This window comes from Molossus molossus, unplaced genomic scaffold (genome assembly GCF_014108415.1).
Source record: "Molossus molossus isolate mMolMol1 unplaced genomic scaffold, mMolMol1.p scaffold_m16_p_4, whole genome shotgun sequence".
Classification (NCBI taxonomy): domain Eukaryota; kingdom Metazoa; phylum Chordata; class Mammalia; order Chiroptera; family Molossidae; genus Molossus; species Molossus molossus.
In genome coordinates, this window is record NW_023425377.1 from 109,692,292 (window position 1) to 109,712,732 (window position 20,441).

The 20,441-nt window shown below is 37.3% G+C and overlaps 1 protein-coding gene across 5 annotated transcripts in view; it reads left to right on the plus strand.

Moving 5' to 3' along the window:
- The window catches only part of SLC10A7 (solute carrier family 10 member 7), a 219,334-nt gene that overhangs the window by 69,059 nt on the left and 129,834 nt on the right, over window positions 1-20,441 (plus strand). For 2 of the 5 annotated variants that reach the window (XM_036240392.1, XM_036240395.1), the window contains exon 5: window positions 5,505-5,543. The exons of 1 other annotated variant lie outside the window; for it this stretch is intronic. In XM_036240392.1, the coding sequence (XP_036096285.1) occupies window positions 5,505-5,543 (39 nt within the window). Of the gene's footprint in view, window positions 1-5,504; window positions 5,544-6,193; window positions 6,218-7,948; window positions 7,997-20,441 lie in introns of those variants that run through there. 2 more of the 5 variants (XM_036240397.1, XM_036240398.1) reach the window with 2 other exon arrangements.

The window sequence follows — 20,441 nt, forward strand, 5'->3', positions numbered from 1 at the left end:
GTCCCCATTGTTTCCAGGTCTCTTTTTAAAATTTACCTTTTTATTTTAAATAATTCCAAGTAGGTTATGAAGAAATTAATTCATTATTGAACTTGTTCAATTTCCCCAAATAATTTAATAAAGACAAGCTGTATAATATATAATGAAACATTAGTAAAATACCATATACTGGGTAAAATTGGTCTGGTACTAAAGCAATATATTATCTAAAAATGTGTAATATAAAGGAAGCCAATCTACACAGTATTAAAAAATCGCCTCAATATGAACTGTTATTTTTTCAGTTAGCATTGATTTAATTATCCGTCAGATGTGATTACACCAAGGTATACACTTCGCAGGTAGGTTTCATGAGTTTATTAATGAAAGCATTACTGTGCAGAGCATTCAGTTAGCATGAGAAGTGTTCATTCATTCACTCACTTATTCAGTAATGTTTATTGAGGGTCTACCATGAGCCAGTTGCTCTTTTAGGCACTGAGGATACAATCATGTACAAATTAGACAAAATTCTTGCTGTAATGGAACACCCTTGTAGAACGGAGCATTCTACGTGGGGGATGGGTAATTAAATTGTTTCTAGCAAAAGAGATCAATGAAATGCTGTATTTAAAAACAAGTGAACTTTGCCCAGCTGGTGTAGCTCAGTGGTTGAGTGTCGACCCATACACCAAGAGGTCACTGGTTCTATTACCAGTCAGGGCACATGCCCAGGATTTGGGCCTGATCCTCAGTAGGGGGCATGCAGGAGGCGGCCAATCGATGTTCTCTCTCATCGATGTTTCTCTCTCTCTCTCTCCCGCTCCTTTTCCCTCTCTCTCTAAAATCAATAAAGAAAAAAAAAAAGTGACATTTTTTTCAGGTATGGCTTCTAGTAGACCGAGGAGCGGAAACTCATATCCTAAAAGTCTGCTTGTATAACCTGAGGGGTTCTACCTTCAGAACAAATTGTCTTTGGTGGCTCATGTTTGATCTCAGTTTATAAGGTTTATATTCTCTATAGCCATGTTTGTTTTAATACAAAAATAGTAGTGGATTTCGGTTTATTTTCAAAACCAAATATCCCCACACTAGAGACGCTCCTGGAAGCAGCCCTCAGCTGGTCTCATGGCTTCTAACCCCAGCACAGTGATGTGCCAGGGGGTGTGCAGCCCCAGCTTGTCAGGCAGCCAGCAAGAGATACTTGCAATGTACAAAGTAGGGATTGCTATCTTAACTTCACTTTAAAATGAAATATTTATTACATTTTAACACAAAGGAATTCCTAATGCAAACAATAAATGGCTGAATGCCTCCCTGGCCAGGTAACCCTTGTGAAATGTAGAAAAGTAACACGTTAAAAACAAAAGCCAAACAGTACAGAGAACAGAATGAAAAATGGAAAGGACCCTCACCTAATCCTTTTAGAAAAAAAAATTTTTTCTTATACATAGCTGTGTATATGTATGTAAATATTACACAATAGGAATGTGATGTGATTTATAATAAGAAATACATACTTGGTCTTCATCCCAGTTCCTGGCACAGAATTCCTAAAACCCTTGGAATTTCCTAAGGGAAGTAAGCCATCAAAGGTGACTGTTGTGATGTTAATTATGTGATTTTTGGAAAACCTCTAGCTAATCTAAGGATAGGCCTGTTTGCAAGAGGAACTAACCAGTGATTCGAGGTTTGTAACTTTTCCTTTGACACCCAGACCTCTGGGGAGCAGAGAGGGGCTGGAGGTTTTCAGACACCAATGGCCACTGATTTCATCAGCCATACACATGTAATGAAGCTGCCCCGAGAAAACGGAAGGAAGGGTTCTCAGAGCCTCCGGGTTGGTGAACATGTGGAGGTGCTGAGAGTGTGGTGGCCTTAGAGAGGACATGGACGCCCTGTGCCCTTTCCCGTGCCTTGCCCTGGGCATCTCTTCCATCGGGCTGTTCCTGACTTATATTCTTTCATAGTGAAGTGATCTAGTGAGTAAACTGGTTTCCCGAGTTCTGTGACCACTCTGGCAAGTTAATCAATCTCAAGGGTGGGATTGTTGGAAGCTTCTATTGATAGCTGGTTAGCCAGGAGCACAGGTGACAACTCAGACTTGTGATTGACATCTGAATCGGGGGCAGCCTTGTGGGACTGAGCCCTTGACCTGTGGGATCTGACACTGGTTTCAGGTAAATAGTGGCAAATCGCACTGAATTGTAGCACACCCAGCTGGTGTCTGAGAATTGCTTGGTGGTGTGGGAAAAGCCATCCTGAAGGAACTGCACACACTGTTTTGAAACTTGCTTTTTCACTTTAAATATCAGCGTGCTTCCAGGCCAGTATGGGCAGGTCATCCCTTGGCTGCAGAGAATTCCTTGGTGTAGATTTTATTTAACCTACTCTGTTGCTTTATAGCAGTAGTAAATTTTAAAACACTATTTATGTTAAGCATATTTATGTAACTATCACAGTAGGGAGGTTACAGGAAATAAAACACAATGTCAAGGAGATGCTTATATTGGGTGGGAGACCAACGTCTAACTCTGTTATTTCTGTCACTTGGTGGTGGCCTGGTCAGGTTCAGTCTTGTGTCTTTCAGTCCCTGAATTCTGCCGGCCACATGGAGTAACATAGTAGGAGAGACAGACTTGGAGCGTGTCTGGGAGTTCTACTTCCAGAGCAGACACACAGGAGCTTAGGATGAGGTTCCTCAGGTTTCTTCCTTAGAAGACTTCAGTCTGCAATGGGGCAGGGAGGCACATGGGTAGGTCATTTCAGTAGTGTGGTGGGTGCCATGGCAGAGGTGTGCTCAGGATGTTGTGTAAGCAGGCGTGGGGACACTTAGTCCACATACAAGTGTGTGTGTGTGTGTGTGTGTGTGTGTGTGTGTGTGTGTGTTGGAGGAGGTGATTGAGATCTTCTTGGAAGGACAGTGCTCAAGCTGAGTTGCTAAGATCAATGGTAGAGGAAAAGAGAAGTGCACTCCAGGCCAGGAAAGAAGGGCTAAGAAGTAGCATGCAGAGTTGGGGGATCACAAGTAGTCTAGTGTTGTCAGAATATGAAATTTAAGGCAGGAAATGAGATCTCTCCCCAGATGGAGGTCTGTTTATGAAGAGCCTTGCATATCATGCTAAGGAGCTGGGAATTCCTCATTAAGTCCAAAGACATACATGTCCCTTATATATCAATTAAATACCCTGAATATTTATCATCATGCTTTGGAACTCTGGAAAACATAATTCCTTCATATGCTACATATGGTACAACTGTTTGCTTAATTATCTATTGATATTGAGCCCTAGATTCTCAGGTGAATGTCTGATTTTACATCATGCTTCAGAATAGCCAAAGCTTTTCACCAATGACTGCCCGAGCTCGCTGCATGGGAGCACCAAGTGATAGTGTAGGTGAGTGAGCTCAAGTCTATCACCTCTATCAGAAAAGCAGCTGAGAATAAGTGGCCTGAAGCATCTTTGAGTATATAAGATAGCTCATCACTGTCATCACTCTCATTTTATAAAATGCAGGAACATGGCCAATCATATGAAATACATTTCTTGTGTTTGGGTTTAAAAAGAGAACTGGAAGGAGTGTGAGTATGGCGATTTGAGTAGTAGTTGCTATTTATTTTACTTGACTATTGAGACCTTTTACTTCTAACCATCCATGTTGTTGTTATTATTATTATTATTTTTAATCCTCACCTGAGAACATTTTTCCATTTTTTGTTCAGATAGAGTGGGAGGGAGAGAGAGAGAGAGAAACATCGATGTGAAAGGGACACGTCGAGTGGTTGCCACCTGCACGACCCAACCAGGGCCGGGGACAAACCGCAACCGAGGTACATGCCCTTAGTGGGAACTGAACCCGGGTCTCTCTGGACCGCAGGCCGACGTTCTAACCGCTAAGCCAAATTGGCCAGGGCCATGTTATTATTTTTTTAATGGCAGGCAAAACTATCAGTTATCTAGTATAAGGTTGGTGAAAGGCACTGGAGAGAAGCAAATCTGGAAGAGAGGAGCTCAAAGGGGAAAACCTCACTACTTTACTAAAAATAGAGATCCATCCATTTTAAAACCAAAACAGGATCTGGAAATAAACATTGTTTGTAAGAAAGGTGCATTTTTATAGAAAGGAAGGCAGTGTTCCCTGTTGATCTTACCACAGCTCATTTATTTATACCATTTTACTTATTTTTCTCCTCGTATAAAACTTTTTCTCTGAATCATCCAGAACGGAATTCCAGGAAGATATGTTTATGTTGCTCTAGTTTAAAGTTGTCACCTGCAGTGTTTTATTTAGCCAGATCTTCATTTTTTCCCTGCTCCCTGCACAACATGGAGCACCATATGCCTTCATCCTTGTCAGGAGGCAAAGGTTTCCCTAGTCTGTGCCTGTGCCTATCTGTGTTCACGCCACAGAGGAGGTGTGGTCCAGTACCATCTTTTATTGATGGGGCCAGCAAAGGAGAAATCTAATGAAATTATCAAAGCTCTGAATTAATTATGAACTTGAACAGGAGAGCTAAGCTCTCTGGAGCCAAGGATCTCATTACCCATGCACTCTCCTTGCATCGTCCTCTGGAGCAGAAGGCATTTCAGCTACAGCTCTTAGCTTGGCTTTGGACTTGGTTCAAAGTTGCTAAACTGACATCATCTTCTTGCTACGATGTGCCTGCGAATGTCCATGATGATTAATATAATTCTGCTCTGGATCTACAAGAGTTTCTCTACCCCTCCTTTTCCTTTTTATTGTTTTTTTCTTTATTTCTCCTTTCATCAGTTGGATATTATACAAGTTCCTATCCTTTTTGAATAATGTGAGAAGCTTTTAGGATTCAGGTGTAGCTTCATGGAATACAGTGATTGATTTAAAGTTAAGAGCTGTTATATCTACTGTGTATTCCCTGGATATTTAGGTAAGCAAAGTCAAATATTTCTTCCTTGAATTTTGAACACACAATAGAAGCTTTTCTTGCTTGTTTCTACCTTAGAATTAATAGAATTTTAGTGACTTTCGTGGTCTTAAAACATTGTTCATAATTTTCATGTGTGTTATATGGAAGTCACATCTCACTTTGTTGGGTGTAGCTCCTAGGACTTAGGCTCCCTGATAGAGAATAGCTAATGTTTTCTTAACAATTCTGGTTTTCCTCTTTCCAGTAATATGAAATTTTTTATGAATAAATCACCCTCTGATTGATTCTTTTAACTCTAGTAGCAAAATCAATAACAACAAGGTTTCAATGTACTCTTGGTGGCAATTCTTTGGTACTGTCATACAGGTCCAGAGCATCTCATGCAAGCCTTTTCTGCTTGCTTTTGAGACCCATTATTTATGAATTCCTAACCTGCAGCTCGTCTGTCTTAGTAAACTATAGGCCAGTGGCAATTTGTGTAAGCAGTGGCTAACTTTGCTTTATAGGGTCAGTGTTTTCAGATTTTGAATAGTGGGGGATGGGACAATGATAATCTTTGCTTTTGCTTTTTCTATTCACCTTCAGTGAGTTTTCCCCCCATTTATTTTTTCTATAGGCAGCAGCAATATTTAACTCAGCCTTTGGAAGTTTTTTGGTAAGTACACATGGTTTAACTTGTCTATTATAACTTTTCTTGTGATATTGTTTGTATGAAAGATTTAGTGAAATTGGACTTCTTTTACTATTTGGTTAAATATTAAAGTTTTTAAATCTTTTATACTCCATTGTCTATAACCTGGAGAAAAATCAGTTAATAAATAAAGAGAATTTTCTTCTACAATATAATTGGAGACTTGGGTCTAATATTCCATTTAATGGATTCATGGAATCAATTAAAACGCTATGTGTCTCCTTATAGAGGTTATGTCAATATATTGATCATTTAATGAGGTCTTTTAGATTATTATTATTTTGTATCATGGGACTGAGGATTTTGAAAAGGAAACATGACCCAGCTGGTTAGAAAGGGAATGCTAATTTACTTGTTGACATGTCATTTATTTTGTACATTTCATTGTCAGAGAAGCTACTGTCTTGGTTTCTTCTGAGAAATCTACGTGAAAAAAATTTGAAATGAGAAAATAACTAATGAGTAATTTGCAAGAAAATGCAATATTTTTTTGACAGGCAAACTATAAATTGTATGTAAAAAGATAAAAAATAGTTCAATTTTTATAAGTAGAACCAACATAATTATAAGAACAATACTATTTTAGCATTTTTAATCTTTATTTTTTTAAATAGATGATGTAACGAAGACTTGGTTGATGTTATGAAAGAACGAGAAAAAAGCTGAATTTTCTGTTAATTGAATATTTATACCTTCCCTAAAACTTAGCTAAACTCATGAAAATACATTGGAATACTGTATTTTTAGGTACATAACTTATTAGCAGATATGTAGTACAAATAATTGAGATTAGAATCAGTGAGGTATAAACTGGTTCATGAGTCCAGGCGAAATATCTGTTGCTTCTGTATAAAATGTTCTTGACGTCACTTATTGTATGTATTTAAATTGAGTTATGCCCTGGCCAGTTTGGCTCAGCAGTTGGAGCGTCGGCCTGCGGACCAGAGAGTCCTGGGTTCGGTTCCTGCTAGGGACACGTACCAAAGAAATAAGTAAATAAATTGAGTTAAAGCTTTTTAACATGCTGTTAATTCTACATAATTCTATACAGATTTTAATGTTTCGGTGTTACAGAACTTTTACTTACATAGCTTCCTTCCTCAAAATATGTTTAGAATAGATCTTATTTTTAAAGAAGTAGTGATGTTATTCCCGAAGCTGTATTATTGAGTTTAGAAGAGCGGTAATGGTGTCTATTTAATGAAAATGATCTCTTGAACTACTTATTTCAGACTCAAGATTTTAAATCATTATTGCATGTGTGCAAGTATTATTTTCTATATGTTGTCACATTGACAGAATACTGTGTTAAATATGATCTTGCCAGAAGCCAATTTTTATTATATGGTTTGGAACCATAAATGCACTATCGAAACGTGGTTTCCTAAGCTGGATCTCCTAGTCTTTCAAATGTCTCAAGTCTTTAAGAAAATGAGGTTGAGGCAATTGTCTGAGTAACTGGAGCAAAATGCACTGTCCCTTATTTGGAAAACAAGCTCAGTAGGTATAGTTTAAGCTTTGCACTGACTGGGATAGTGAACATGTTATGATATGTATTCTACAGGCCCCATTCTTTGATAAGGTCCAGTGAAGTCAGACTTGTCCTGGGAATCTTCACTTCTAAGAGTTTGTGCATTCTCACTTCTTAGTCTTCTGCTCTTTTTCCTCTCTTCATCTTCTGTCTTACCTCAATTCAATTAATCAATGAAAAGTACTGATTGATGTCCTGCCATACAGAGGTAGCTTTCTGATACCTGTAGGGGATGCAAAGAAATCTGAAGCAGGTCCCACTGTCCTGTGAAGATGACACATAGATAGAGAAATACAGCGGAAAAATTAAGTCAAAAGATGTTGCTGTCTGAAACCTGACTGTCAGAGGAAGAATTTGTGCACTCTGAATTCAAAGGTCAACGGAAATAGTTTCAGAGCTGGGCCTTGGAGTGGGGTAGGACTTCACTAGCTGAGGAGAAGAGAGGCCTTGGCAGAGCAGTGGCAGGGAGGCAGATGTGCGTTTTCCACTGCTCCTTCCACTTCATTTCCCTCCTTCTTTCTTTCCCAGAGTTGAAAATTACCAGAAAGGGTTTGAGAATGAAAATTATGATTGACGCTATGTTTGCTCAAGTGTTTCTTTTTTTCCCTTCTCCATCAGTTACAATAAACCTTGGACTATGAAATATGCACAAGTCTGAACTAAATCAGTTAGAATTGGGTCCAACTTTTTTTTAACAACAACAAAATAACAGTTTATACAAGATAAAGGCTTACTTCTCCATTAGGGAAGATCTGGAGGGAGTGTCCAGGTATGATAGACAGGCTTCATGGTTTCATTGTGGACCGAGACACCTACCTTTCTCCTCCATGCTCCACAGTGTAGAGCTTCCCACCTCAAGGTTGCTTCATGATCGAGACAGCTGCTGGAGCTCTGGCCAAAAAGGTACCTGGATGACAAGGTAAAGTGAGAGGACAAAAGAGCTCCCCTAAAAGCTAAATCTGCTTTTTCAAACAGCATTCCTGGAATTTCAGCACCATACTGGCAGTCATGTTTTATTGTAGAACTGAGTCATATGGTCATACCTCGCCCCTGGAGGGGTTGGGACATGTGGCAAGTTGCTAAGAGTTAACGTTTGGATTTCTGTTACTGAGGAATAAGAGAATGGGTCTAAGGAGGCAGCTGGCACTTTCTGCATAGGAACACTATACAGTGGTGGTCAAGAGTGTGAAGAAAGAGATTATTTCTTTTTTTTTTTTTTTTATCCTCACCCGAGGACATTTTTCCATTTTTTTGTACAGATAGAGTGGGAGGGAGAGAGAGGAAGAGACAGAGAGAGAGAAACATCGATGTGAAAGGGACACATCGAGTGGCTGCCACCGCACGACCAACCAGGGCCGGGGACAAACTGCAACCGAAGTACGTGCCCTTAGCGGGAACCGAACCCGGGTCTCTCCGGACCGCAGGCCGATGCTCTAACCGCTGAGCCAAACCGGCCAGGGCTGAAGAAAGAGATTAATCTCAGTTGAATGATGTGAGAAGTCTTTAGGGAGAAGTTGATGTTTGAATTGGGTTTGGGAAAAGGACTTATTTAAATTCTGAATTATAACCTTCATGTTTTATTTTGTTATTCTTCAAGGGTGGTACTTGTTAGAGTTGTGGGGGAGTTTTCTTTATAAATGGAATCTATCTATCTATTCTTAAAATTTAGTAGTATGGTTCTGGAGCCAGATTTGTCTGGGTTTCCATCCTTACTTGACTGAATACCAGCATAACCATATAACCTTCCCTGTGTGTAAAATGGGATGATGATAGTGCCCACACTGTGCAGATGTGGTGAGGATAAAATGGCATAAGGTGCTTGTGTGATGTGGTAGAAATAACTGATCTAGGTTTTGTCCAAGCTCTGCCATGATTTTGTGTGTGTGTGTATGGGGGGGGGGGGGGTTGGCCATGGACATTCATAAAATGAAGAAATTGGTTATCTGTGACTTAAGTCCTGTGAGTACTAAAATACACTGGTCCAGTGCTTATTGTCTGGTTATGAGTGACCATTTCTTTTGTATTTACATAAAGGAATCTGAAAAAGAGTATTTATTGTAGATAACATTAAAACTTTGAATGAAATTTTTTTATTAGAAGAATTTTTGAAGAACTCTGAGGGCATTCTTATTGGTTTTCAGACATCTGGGTATACCAAATAAAATATTGGCATGCATGCAGAAACAATGGACATGGACAACAAAGCCGGGGACGGGGTGGGGGGGATGGGGAGGAGGATGCCAATGGGGTAAAAAAGGAGGAACATCTGTAACAAAAATAAAATTAAAGAAAATAATAATAATAAAATAAAATATTGTACATATTTATAGCTGGTTTAATGTTCTAGGTCTAAAACACAGCATTTTAAAAAACTAATTGTTACAGAAAACTGTTTTGTTTTTTAATGTAGATAGGTTGGTAATAACCAGTGATAGATGAATTCAATTTACATAAATTTCAGACCAAGAGAATATTTTAAAATTGTGCCATAGAGGATTGCTTTAAGTTAAGAAGTTAATGTGATTATCCCCTCTTATTTAAATAGTTTGGTTTATAATAATTGTGACGCATAATAAGTGTTTTGAGATTTCCCTTGATGGGATTTTAATAAAATTGGATAGTCAACCACCCTGAATAGCTCAAATGTTATCAAAATTATATATATTTTTTCTATGTAAAACCATCTACTTCAAATTCAAACACCTGTTTTGCTTCCTTATGAAAAGGAAGATTTTTTAAAAACAGGTATTAGCAACTTTTTGAAAAATTCCAACTGAAAAATCCTTTCTTTAATTCAAAAAGATTCAACTGTGTTGAAAAAACTTTGGTCACATGGTTTGTTTGACCTTTAGAATTTCTGGTTTGGAAGCTGAATTTGATGTTTCCATGTCTTCAAGAATTATAGGTTAACATTTAAAGGAAAAGGTAGAACTTTTTTTTTTAGACTCCTCAGCCTACTTTATTATTTTTGGTAACTCCTGACCTTACAGGAAAACCCTAGTGAGTGACAAAGTTGATCATGCTGAATTGATTTTCTAATAACTGTTATACAACAGCATGGCAGTTCATGGCAACATAAAAGTGAGACTTTCTGAAACAATTGCAAAGAGTTATAAACAAAATTAAGTCATTTTAGTGAATACAGTAACACCTCTTCTGAAAAGATCTATGAGCCACTGGTTTGCTTTCTAAATCTTTTCATTTAAAGTATTAAGAGATGGGTTTCTTTTACATAAATTCTCTTAAAATAGTCATTGCTGAAACCTGAAGAGCTATTCTAGGATGAATAATTTTGTTTCTTTTCATGTGAAACCAAATGTTAAAGGAACTCCTTGCCTTGAGCTGAAGAACTAGCCAGCACATATGTTTCTTCCCTTACCTGTCATTCTGGCTTTCCTCTTTGCTTTGGCTGGATCTTCATTACTACCCAGCTTTGTGGAAAGATTTGAGGAGTGTGATGTCTGTGATTTTGCTGCCTACATTTTCTTTTGGGATTTTTATGGATTCATGAGTCACATTTAAGTCTTTTATCCATTTTGAGTTTATTCTTGTGTATGGTGTAAGTTGGTGGTATAGTTTCTTTCTTTCTTTCTTTTTTTTTTTTTGCATGTAGCTGTTCAATTTTTTTCAGCACCATTTCCCACTTCTAGGACTATATCCTAAGAAGCCTGAAACCCCAGTCAGAAGGAACATATGCACCCCTATGTTCATAGCAGCACTATTTACAATTGCTAAGATCTGGAAACAGCCCATGTGCCCATCAATGAATGAGAGGATGAAAAAGCTGTGGTACATGTACACAATAGAACACTATGCAGCTGTAAGAATGAAAGATCTCTTATCCTTTGAGATGACATGGAGGGACCTGGAGAGTATTATGCTAAATGAAATAAACCAGTCAGAGAAAGACAAATATCATATTATCTCACTTATTTGTGGAATATAATGAACAAAAGAAGCCGATGAACAAAATAAACCCAGAGACATAAAAGTAGGGAGCAGACTGACAAACCTTGGGGTGGGAACGGGGGTGGGGGGAGATAAACCAAAGAACTTATATGCATAAACAATTGACATGGACAACAATACTGTGAAAGGGAGGGGAGTGGGAGTGGGGAGGAGGGGGTCAATGGGGAAAAAAGGAAAAACATCTGTAACAAAAACAAATTAATTAAAAAGAAAAGATTTGAGTAGTTAACTGATGCTATTGTAGCTATAGCTACTAAAAGAAACAAATCCCAAACACAAATGGCATGTTTTAAAAACTTGGGATATATGGTTAGTAACTTATTCTTCCTTTCATGTACAAAAATATACTCAGCCACACTTAAAATGGCCAGAGAGGGCCCGGCCAGTGTGTCTCAGTGGTTGTGCATCAGCCTATGAAACAAGAGGTCACTGGTTCGAGTCCTGGTCAGGGCACCTGCCCAGGCTGTGGGCCAAATCCCCAGTGGGGAGCATGCAGGAGGGGGCCAGTCAATGTTCTCTCTCACTGATGTTTCTATCTCTCTCTCCCTCTCCCTTCCTTTCTCTTTAAAGTCAATAAAGAAAAAAACAATGGCTAGAGAGGAATCACATTAGCTTTGTTCCTCACTGATGGCTGGGCAGCACTGCTTTTTAAAATCAGAGCAAGATGCCCGCCGGTGTGGCTCCCTGGTTGAGCGTTGACCCATGTACCAAGAGGTTGCCAGTTCAAGTCTTGGCCAGGGCACATGCCCCAGTAGGAGGCATGCAGGAGGCGGCCAATTAATGTTCTCTCTCATCGAGGTTTCTATCTCTCTCTCCATTTCCCTTCCTCTCTCTCTCAAAATCAATAAAGAAAAAAAAGAGAATCCATTTTAAAATCAGAGCAAGAATCTCAAATATTCACATAGAGGGTTAGGGAAGGTACCAGATAAGACACAATTGTTCATTTATTGTCCTTCCACCTGAGTCCAGGATGTCAATTTTCAATTTAGTTTATGTTTATGGAATACCCATTTTGTGCAATACTGAAAATGATGCTGATATTTTCACTTAATTTGCTTAAAATCTTAACCAACCCAAATTATACTTTTGAGATCTTGGTTTTCCCTCAAAAGTTCATGACTTGTTCACAAAACAGGTTTTATTTTTATTAAGCTTAAAAGCTAGAACAAATAAACAACTGAACGTTTTAAGCAGTACTCTGTACCACCTTGTAGGATGTTATTTTAAGTTCATCCTTTTTACCATGAAGGATGTGATAAAACCAGGATTTAAAATACCTATCTTGGGCTTTAAAATATCTTATTAAGTCTGTTCAGCCAGTGGGAAGCCGGTTTCCACACTTACGAAATGGAACCCATCACCAGGCTATGCATTTCATTTTCTCACCTCTTCAGGCAAATGAACATCATTAAAGCTAGATAACTGAGAACAGACGACTTTCCCTTTAAAAATACCGTTGGCTCAATTAGCAAGGTGGCACAAAATAGGATGGAAAATTAACATACAAGTACTGAGTCTGTTAGACTCAAGGCACTGTTCTATGTACTGAAGCCAATACACAACGCATAAAAAAAAGAACAACGATAAAAGATTTAAGAAAGAGGGAAGACAGACTCAGACACTATGCTGGAGAAGGCAGGAGGGGAGTGGGAGTGGGTAGGAGGGAGGGAGTCAGTGGGGAAAAGGGGGGGACATCTGTAATACTTTCAACAATAATAAAAAAAAAGGAACTGTCTTTAATGCAATGTTTTCCAAATTTCGGGCCCCTTTGTGACTTTTGCCCTGTTGACATATGATTTGTATTATTAGGTTAAATAAAATTCACTTTTTAAATTCAAATTTATTTTCAAGCAAAACTTTGTGTCACCACCGTAAATAAAACAAAAATGGAAAAGAGCTGGTGTTAATTCGTAGCTAAGCTGCGTCACCTATGCAAGGCTCTGAGTCTAATGCTGTCCTCCTTTCGACAAAAAGCGCAGTTAGAACGAGCTCCAAACCAAGAGCTTGGCATCCTTCCTGCAGTCTGGATTTTCTAGAAAAGAGAGTAATTTTGATCAGTAATTCTTCGTCCATGGGTCCTTGAGTCATCTTGCTCTGACTTCTACCTGGGGCAGTGCAGTTCTTAGACTCTGGGAAGCTCTGTTCTCTTACCGTCATTCTCAATCACTTCATCCATAGGGAGAGTTAACACCATTTGGGGAGGTCAAATGAGGAAGCCCCCGGAATCAGGGACTCTGGCAACTGAAACATGTTAGCGTTTCTTTCCTTAGAGTATTTTCTACATAACACTTGTCCAGAAAAGCAGTAGCATGCATGTGTGCGTGCCAAACACGTTTGGAGAGTTAGAATGTGCTACTTAAAGGCTTGTGGAAGAAAAACCATGTGACAGCTACATTTGGATTTGTTTCTAAAACAAACTCTTATCTAAAGTCATTGTACATAAAAAAGGGTCTTTGTTACTTAATAAAAACATATAGAATCCTTCCCTACTCCATTTTAGCAGCCTAATGCTCTATGCTGTCTGACAGGACTTGTGTAGCAAGTAAATGCATTAGTCACAGTGACCATTTTTCTTGCAAATTTGTGACATAGATTTAATTATAGGAATGACCAGCAACTTACAAATCTAATTTTGGTGGAGGCTGAGGCAACTTTTTTTTTTTTTAAATAATGATGGATTTTTTTTAAAGCAATGATTTCATTACTATTTAAAGAAATCTACTAGTTTAGAACTAGCCAATTGACTGAAGTTATTTTATTACCCTTTAACAAATGCCATGTACTTTAATTTTCATTTTTATCAATTTTTGAAATGTCATCATTCCCAAACTGGAAAAGTACTTCCTCCTGTGCCCATTTAGGTAAAAATAAATTAATAAATGGGGGGTGGGGTGGGCGGGCAGGACATTTGTAAAGGGCCTCCTAAGAAACCTGGTTCTAGTTGTTGGTTAAAGCCAAGACTACATTTCCTTATTTTGAATCCAGATACAATAGAACTGATTAGTGTGTGGCCTCTGGTAAGAGATGCCCAATAACTACCAACTGATGATAATGTGGTAAGTAGTCCTCACTTCTCTGCTCTGTTTCTCCAAACCAGAACTTGACCGTGATTTGTTTATTTATTAGCTAATATTTGGTGGATCTGGGGATAATAGTGTGGTGAGCCAGACAATTAAGTTTTCTGTCTTCATCTGCATTACAGATTCTCAGATAAGCCTATCAAGTCATATGGCAGGGGGTGGAATGGAGGAGGAGGGATAATTTCCTCATTGTTAATATATTCACGTCATTGATTCAGATCCCACTGCCATCCCCAAATAAATCTGGACACATGGGAAGCAGCAGGAAGACATCCGAGGAGGCTTAAACTGCATACGCTTGTGGATTCTGCCAACCCCAAAGAACATTCCCTTTAATCACTGGTGTTTATAATGAAAGCAACATTGGTCATCCAGACTCCAGCCCAGACTAGGTTTCTCAAGGAAACATTTAGCACTTCTAAAAACAGTGGCCTGTGCTATTGGTAATGACACGTTATAGTTTAACTGAAATTTAAAAATCAAAATCAAAATATGTCTTAGCTCTGATTGCCTGCATTTTGCAGTTCGACCTTGTATCAGTTTTATTAATGAGACATTTGTGGACTTCTGCTGGGTTCTAGAACTAAAACAAAACAACAACAAAAAGAATAATAAATGATTCTTGGCATCCCAGATTTAAATGGCACTTTTCACAGCGTGATCCCAGACCAGCTGATTTTTCATTTCATCTCCTGTGAGGGATGATTTGGCCACACAAAGTTTGAGACTACTTATTTTAACTATAACATTTCAAGTAAAATAGTAGGTTATCATCTCCAAATTATTATTATTTTAAACTCCCCCATCAAGCGGGGGCACTTGGTCTCAAGAGTCAAATTGCTCAACCAGGGGTTAAGCAATATGATCACTTATTGCCTAAACCACATAACCATAATGGTGTTTGGTCTTGCCATTCCTCTTAGAAACACACACTGGCTTCCCATGGCACCGAAGAAAAACGTCTGCCCTCTTTGTTGCAGCGTTCAGGGCTCTGGTCTCACCTCTATAAATTTCATTATGCGTTATATACTCAGGACACACTGGTTTGATTTGAGGGAATAAGCTGAGAAATCTTAAAAGTTCCTGCTCTCAAGAACACTGCTCAGACAGGACATAATTCTCCTTCTCTTTCAAAATGTGTTTCATCCTTGTGTTAGCCTAGACACCAGCTTCTCTGTGATCTGTCCCCATCTGTATCCGTTTCTCTTTCCTGCGTGCCCTTAGTGCGTTAACTGGACCTCAATTTTGCACTTAGATAGTTACTTCAATGTGGTTTTATATCTACAGTGGTTTTCATATCTTCTCCCCCGCTAAGTTGGAAACCTCTTGAGATCAAACAATGTGCTAATTCAATTTTACCTTCCTTGATTATCTGACCTATTTTAGTGAATAATAAATATTTATTGAATTTAAAAAAAACTCTCATTTTTATTGCACCTGCAAAGGAAAGTGAATTTTATTTAAGTTTGTGTGTCTGCCAACCTAAGTGTGTTTTAAAAAGCAGGTTATCAGCTACCAGATTCTGTTTTTAAGCATATTAAAAGCTGACTTATAAAAGTGCCTTACCATATGTTACTTATTCTGTTGGAACATTGTGTTAATATTAACTTTTAAAAATTTATTTTAATTGTTGTATATGTTTATTATAGAAGTTTTTAAAAGTACCAATAGAATCAGATATAACTACTATTTGCATTTTGTCATATGCCCTGTGTATTTAGCACATATAATTACAAACATGCTTATACTTTGTGTCTATACTTTGTATAGATAATTTTATTTGCTACTTTTCCCCTTTAATAACATATGTAAGGATTTTTACCCTGACTTGATTTTGCCCTATGTAATGGACAATATCATGTGTAATATTCTTTTGGATGGAGTATTGCTATTTGTTTAGTTATTTCCCTATTGATAGACAATTGGGTTGTTTATATTGGTTTGCTATTATTTAAAAAAGGCTACCACAACATTTTTGTGTATAAATATCTGCAGTTTTCCCTTTTAATTATTTCTTTTAGGAAAAATTTCTAAAAGAGGAATAACTGGGTAAAATTGTACAACTTTTGAAAGATAAGTCTTGATATTGCCAAATTGCCCTCCTGAAATACTGAACCAAATTATCCTAACCAGAGTGTACATATTATTTTCCTTTATTCTCACCAACTCTGGCTATTGTTCTTTATATAAATTTTTAACAAACTGGTATTTTATCTTATAATTTTTTTATAAAGAAGTTGATCATTCATTATTTGTTTATTGACCATTTGAGATTATTCTTATAAATTATTTATTCATATGTTTTGCTTATTTTTCTTATTAGGATGCTGATTTTGCTTTCAGAGAGGTCTTTATATGTTGAGGATATGAATACTGTATTACATATATTTCACGTTTTCTCTGTTCGTCTTTAACCTTTTCAATTTTGAGTGTGTGAGTGAGAGGGGATGATTTTTGATTGACAGACCTTAATTTAGCTCTTAAATTTCTTCAAGTCAGATTTATTGAGATACGATTATATACGGAAAAAGTCACCCATTGTAGATGTGCAGTTCTATGAGTTTGACAAATGTGTAGTCACTTAACTGCCTCACTCAAGATAAAGAATATTCCTCCCATCACCTCAGAATGTTTCTTCTTGTCCCTTTGTAGTCAATCCCCTTCCCCATCTCCAGCCCTTGGCAACCACTGAGTGTTCTTGATTTTTCCTGCCCTTATACTTTTGCCTTTTAAACCAGAAGGTCATATGAATGGAATCCCACAGTATGTAGCCTTTTGAGTCTGGCTTATTTCATGTAGCATATGTTTATGATTCATCTATGTTGTTGTATGTATCCATCAGTAGCTCATTCCTGTCTACTGCTAAATAGTACTACATTACCAATTTACCAGTTGATGAACTTTGGGTTGCTTCCTGTATTTGGCAATTATGAATTAAGCTGCTACAAGTATTTGTGTATAAGTTTTTGTGTAGACATATGTTTTCATTCTCTTGGGGAAATACCTTGGAGTAGGATTGCTGAATCAAATGTAAGTATATGTTCAACGTGGTACAAAACCACCAAACCATTTCCCAAAATGGTCGTACCATTTTACATGGGAGTATGAGGAATTCAATTGTTCCTAATCCTGGGCAGCCTTTGGTATTAGCAGTATTTTTTATTTTAACCATTTAAATAGATATATAGTAGTGTGTCACCATAGTTTTAATTTATATTCCCCTAATGTCTAATGATGTTGGACATCTTTTTTTGTGCTTATTTGCCATCTATTTATCTTCCTGGGGGAGTTTCTATTCAAATCTCTTGCCCATTTTTTATTGGGTTGTCTTCTTATCATTGAATTGTGATTTTTAAGTATGTTTTAGATACCAGTCATTTATCAGATTTGTATTTTGTAAGTGTTTCCTCTCGCCTTCTTAAACATGCCTTTCAAAGTTTTAAATTTTTATTAATTTATCTATTTTTTTCTTTATGGCTCATGCTTTTTGTGTCCTACGAAAAGACATCTTCGTTTAACCCAACATCACAAAGATTTTTCTTCCAGAAGTTTTATAGATTTTGTTTTTAAGTTAAGAGCTGTCATCTATTTTGAGTTAATGTTTGCGTATGGTACTAAGTGTGAGTTGGGATTCATTATTTTGCATATTGTTGCAGAAGTTTAAAGTTTTATGTCTGTCAAATGAATCCACCTTTTCCATATGGATTTTTTTTATAGCCTTTCTACTTATAAAGTCCTTCCCTATCACAATGTCAGATAAAATTTCACATGTACTGTCTTTTAGTTTTATAGTTAAAATGAATACCTAATATATATTTAAAAGCAAAGCCTATTACTTAGGGGTTCAATTAATACAAATCACAGTTTGCAAGCACTTCACCTGATTATGGTATTGTTTGTTAAAGAAGTCGGTTTCTGTTGTTGCTGTCCCTACTGGTTTTTTCCGTGTAAATCCAGCTTTGTAGTGTTTCTCTTATAGCTACATAGTGACATATATGCTGTCCCTGAAAGTAATTAGATCAGTATTCATGACTGTTAAAAATTGTTTCTCTATCTTTGCATATTACATATGACATTAATACAATTACTTAAAATAAAATTATTTGTCTGAAGTGTAAAATGGAGATGTACATGGAATAGTGATTGAAAATTATAGAAACCTCATTTTGATCTCTATCTATTTCATTTGCAAATATGCACACACATTAGTAGTAAAATGTGTCTAACTAGAGGATTATGGAGCAAGGCGAATAACTCTCTTAGTAACAGAGTTTCAGAAAATAGAGGACTGGGTCTACTGGTCACTAGTTTTGGTTTGTTTTTTGTTTTTTATCATTCAGGCAATTTCTTCTAAGTAGTTATTTTATAAAATGTTTCTAGGTTTTCACTTGAAAGCTTATGTTATTCTTTTTATCCATTCATTTAGGAGGGATAATGTTTGTTAACATTGTTGTACTTTTAGCAATTTCCAAGAGCCAAGGCAATGCATGCTATGTTCTTTCTCGCTCCCTGTCCATTGCTGTGAGATGAACTGTGTTCACATACCACTTGCATGTGTCGCTCCCCTGCACAGTGCCTTCAGTGCCTGTTCCTTCCCAACCACCTAATTGGCCATTTGGGGTTCCTCCTAGTGCAGTCCCATCCTCCCTTTGTGTTCTTCTTTCATTCCCATGTTCACTGTTGATTCACTCTTCTCCTCCTTCACCTCCAACATGCGGGGAGCACTTTCCTGCTCCTACCTCTTTGCTGCAGTTATTCTCATCCTTTCCATACTCTGTCCATCGCTCAGATGCCTGTCTGCCCCTTGAAGCAATTTCTCTAGCTTTTCTTTTATGGTTGTTTAGCTCTTGGGATGACTTTCCATCTAGATTGTAACTACTTAGTATGGATAATAACTAGTTAGCTTAAAATGCTGAGCTGCTGTCCCAGCACTGCCTGTCATCTTGCCTTGCCTTTTTTCCAGAATACGTGTCCTCTAATATTTTATTTATTTATTATGTCCATTGTCTGTCTCCCCATGTTCAAATGAAAGTTCCAAGAAGGCAAATGTTTGTTTGGTTTGGTTTGGTTCACTGCTCAGTCCCCAGCCCCTATAGTATCTAGCACATGGCAAGTGCTCAAAATATATTTGTTAAATAAATAGAATCCATTCAATGCATTTTATTTTAATGTCCCTCCTTAATGTATCTAAGATTGCAAAATATCTTGTTTCTAATAGGCTCTTAAAATGCATGTTCATTGTTAGTTTTATGTTGAGTCCGTTTCACAAGTGCAATGCCACTTTCATGAACATCCACCAAATGTTTCCCTCTTACGTTAAAGTGATTTTAAATTACATGATTTTACTCTCAATAAAACATATGCTACAGCCATAAGAAATTAATATTGCTTTATATTCACAGTATAGATTTTGAATAGGTGTGGAAACTCATTCCCACATCTAACTTTGATATTGGATGATTTGTAAGGTTTCTTATTATAATAACCCCTTATGAGTAGACGAGGGGAGATTATCTCAATGTGATAGATTACCACCCCATATACTGTCATCACTGAAATAATTGATTTTATAGATCAGAAAGTTTTTTATGAAAAATTGCTACAAGTGTGATTAGTATATATATTCAAAGAGCTGGAGATTTTAAAATAAGAGCATATAAGTGATTACCATTATATAGCATTGTAGAGAATGTCGCATTGTTGGTATTAAGGAAAGATATTTTATCATTAAAGTTTATTCTTTAACAACTTGTGAAATATATGATATAATTGAATTGACAAGTGAAAACTGAAATCTAGGCAATGCTGAAAAATAATTGTACCATGTCTTAGAGAAGAGGTAAAACTATAAGTCTGAAAAATAAAAGAACCAATTCAGTGGTATATAAAAAATAGATCAAATTAATATCTGAGAGGCATTAGAAGGACTTATAAAATAGAAATGACCAAAAAAGAAAGAGAAAGAAAAAATAAAAGGAGCAAACCAAGGCGACAAGGAGGAAGCAGACCCCGGGACTTGCTGTGACCGCGCGTGGAAGCGAACGTATTCCCCTGCGGACGCGTCCTGTTACAGCCCCTGCACTTGAGCCCGGTCTGTTTATAATTCACAATATTGCTTTGACTTGGGCCTTATCATCTTGCAGAGGTTAATGTTTCTTAAATGAGATATAGAAACTAATGAAGATGTGACTTGGGCTGGAGGACCTTTGGGGAGCAACATATATCTCCAAAGAATGGAGACAAGAAGAGAACGAATTTTAATATACTAAAAGAATGGATGTA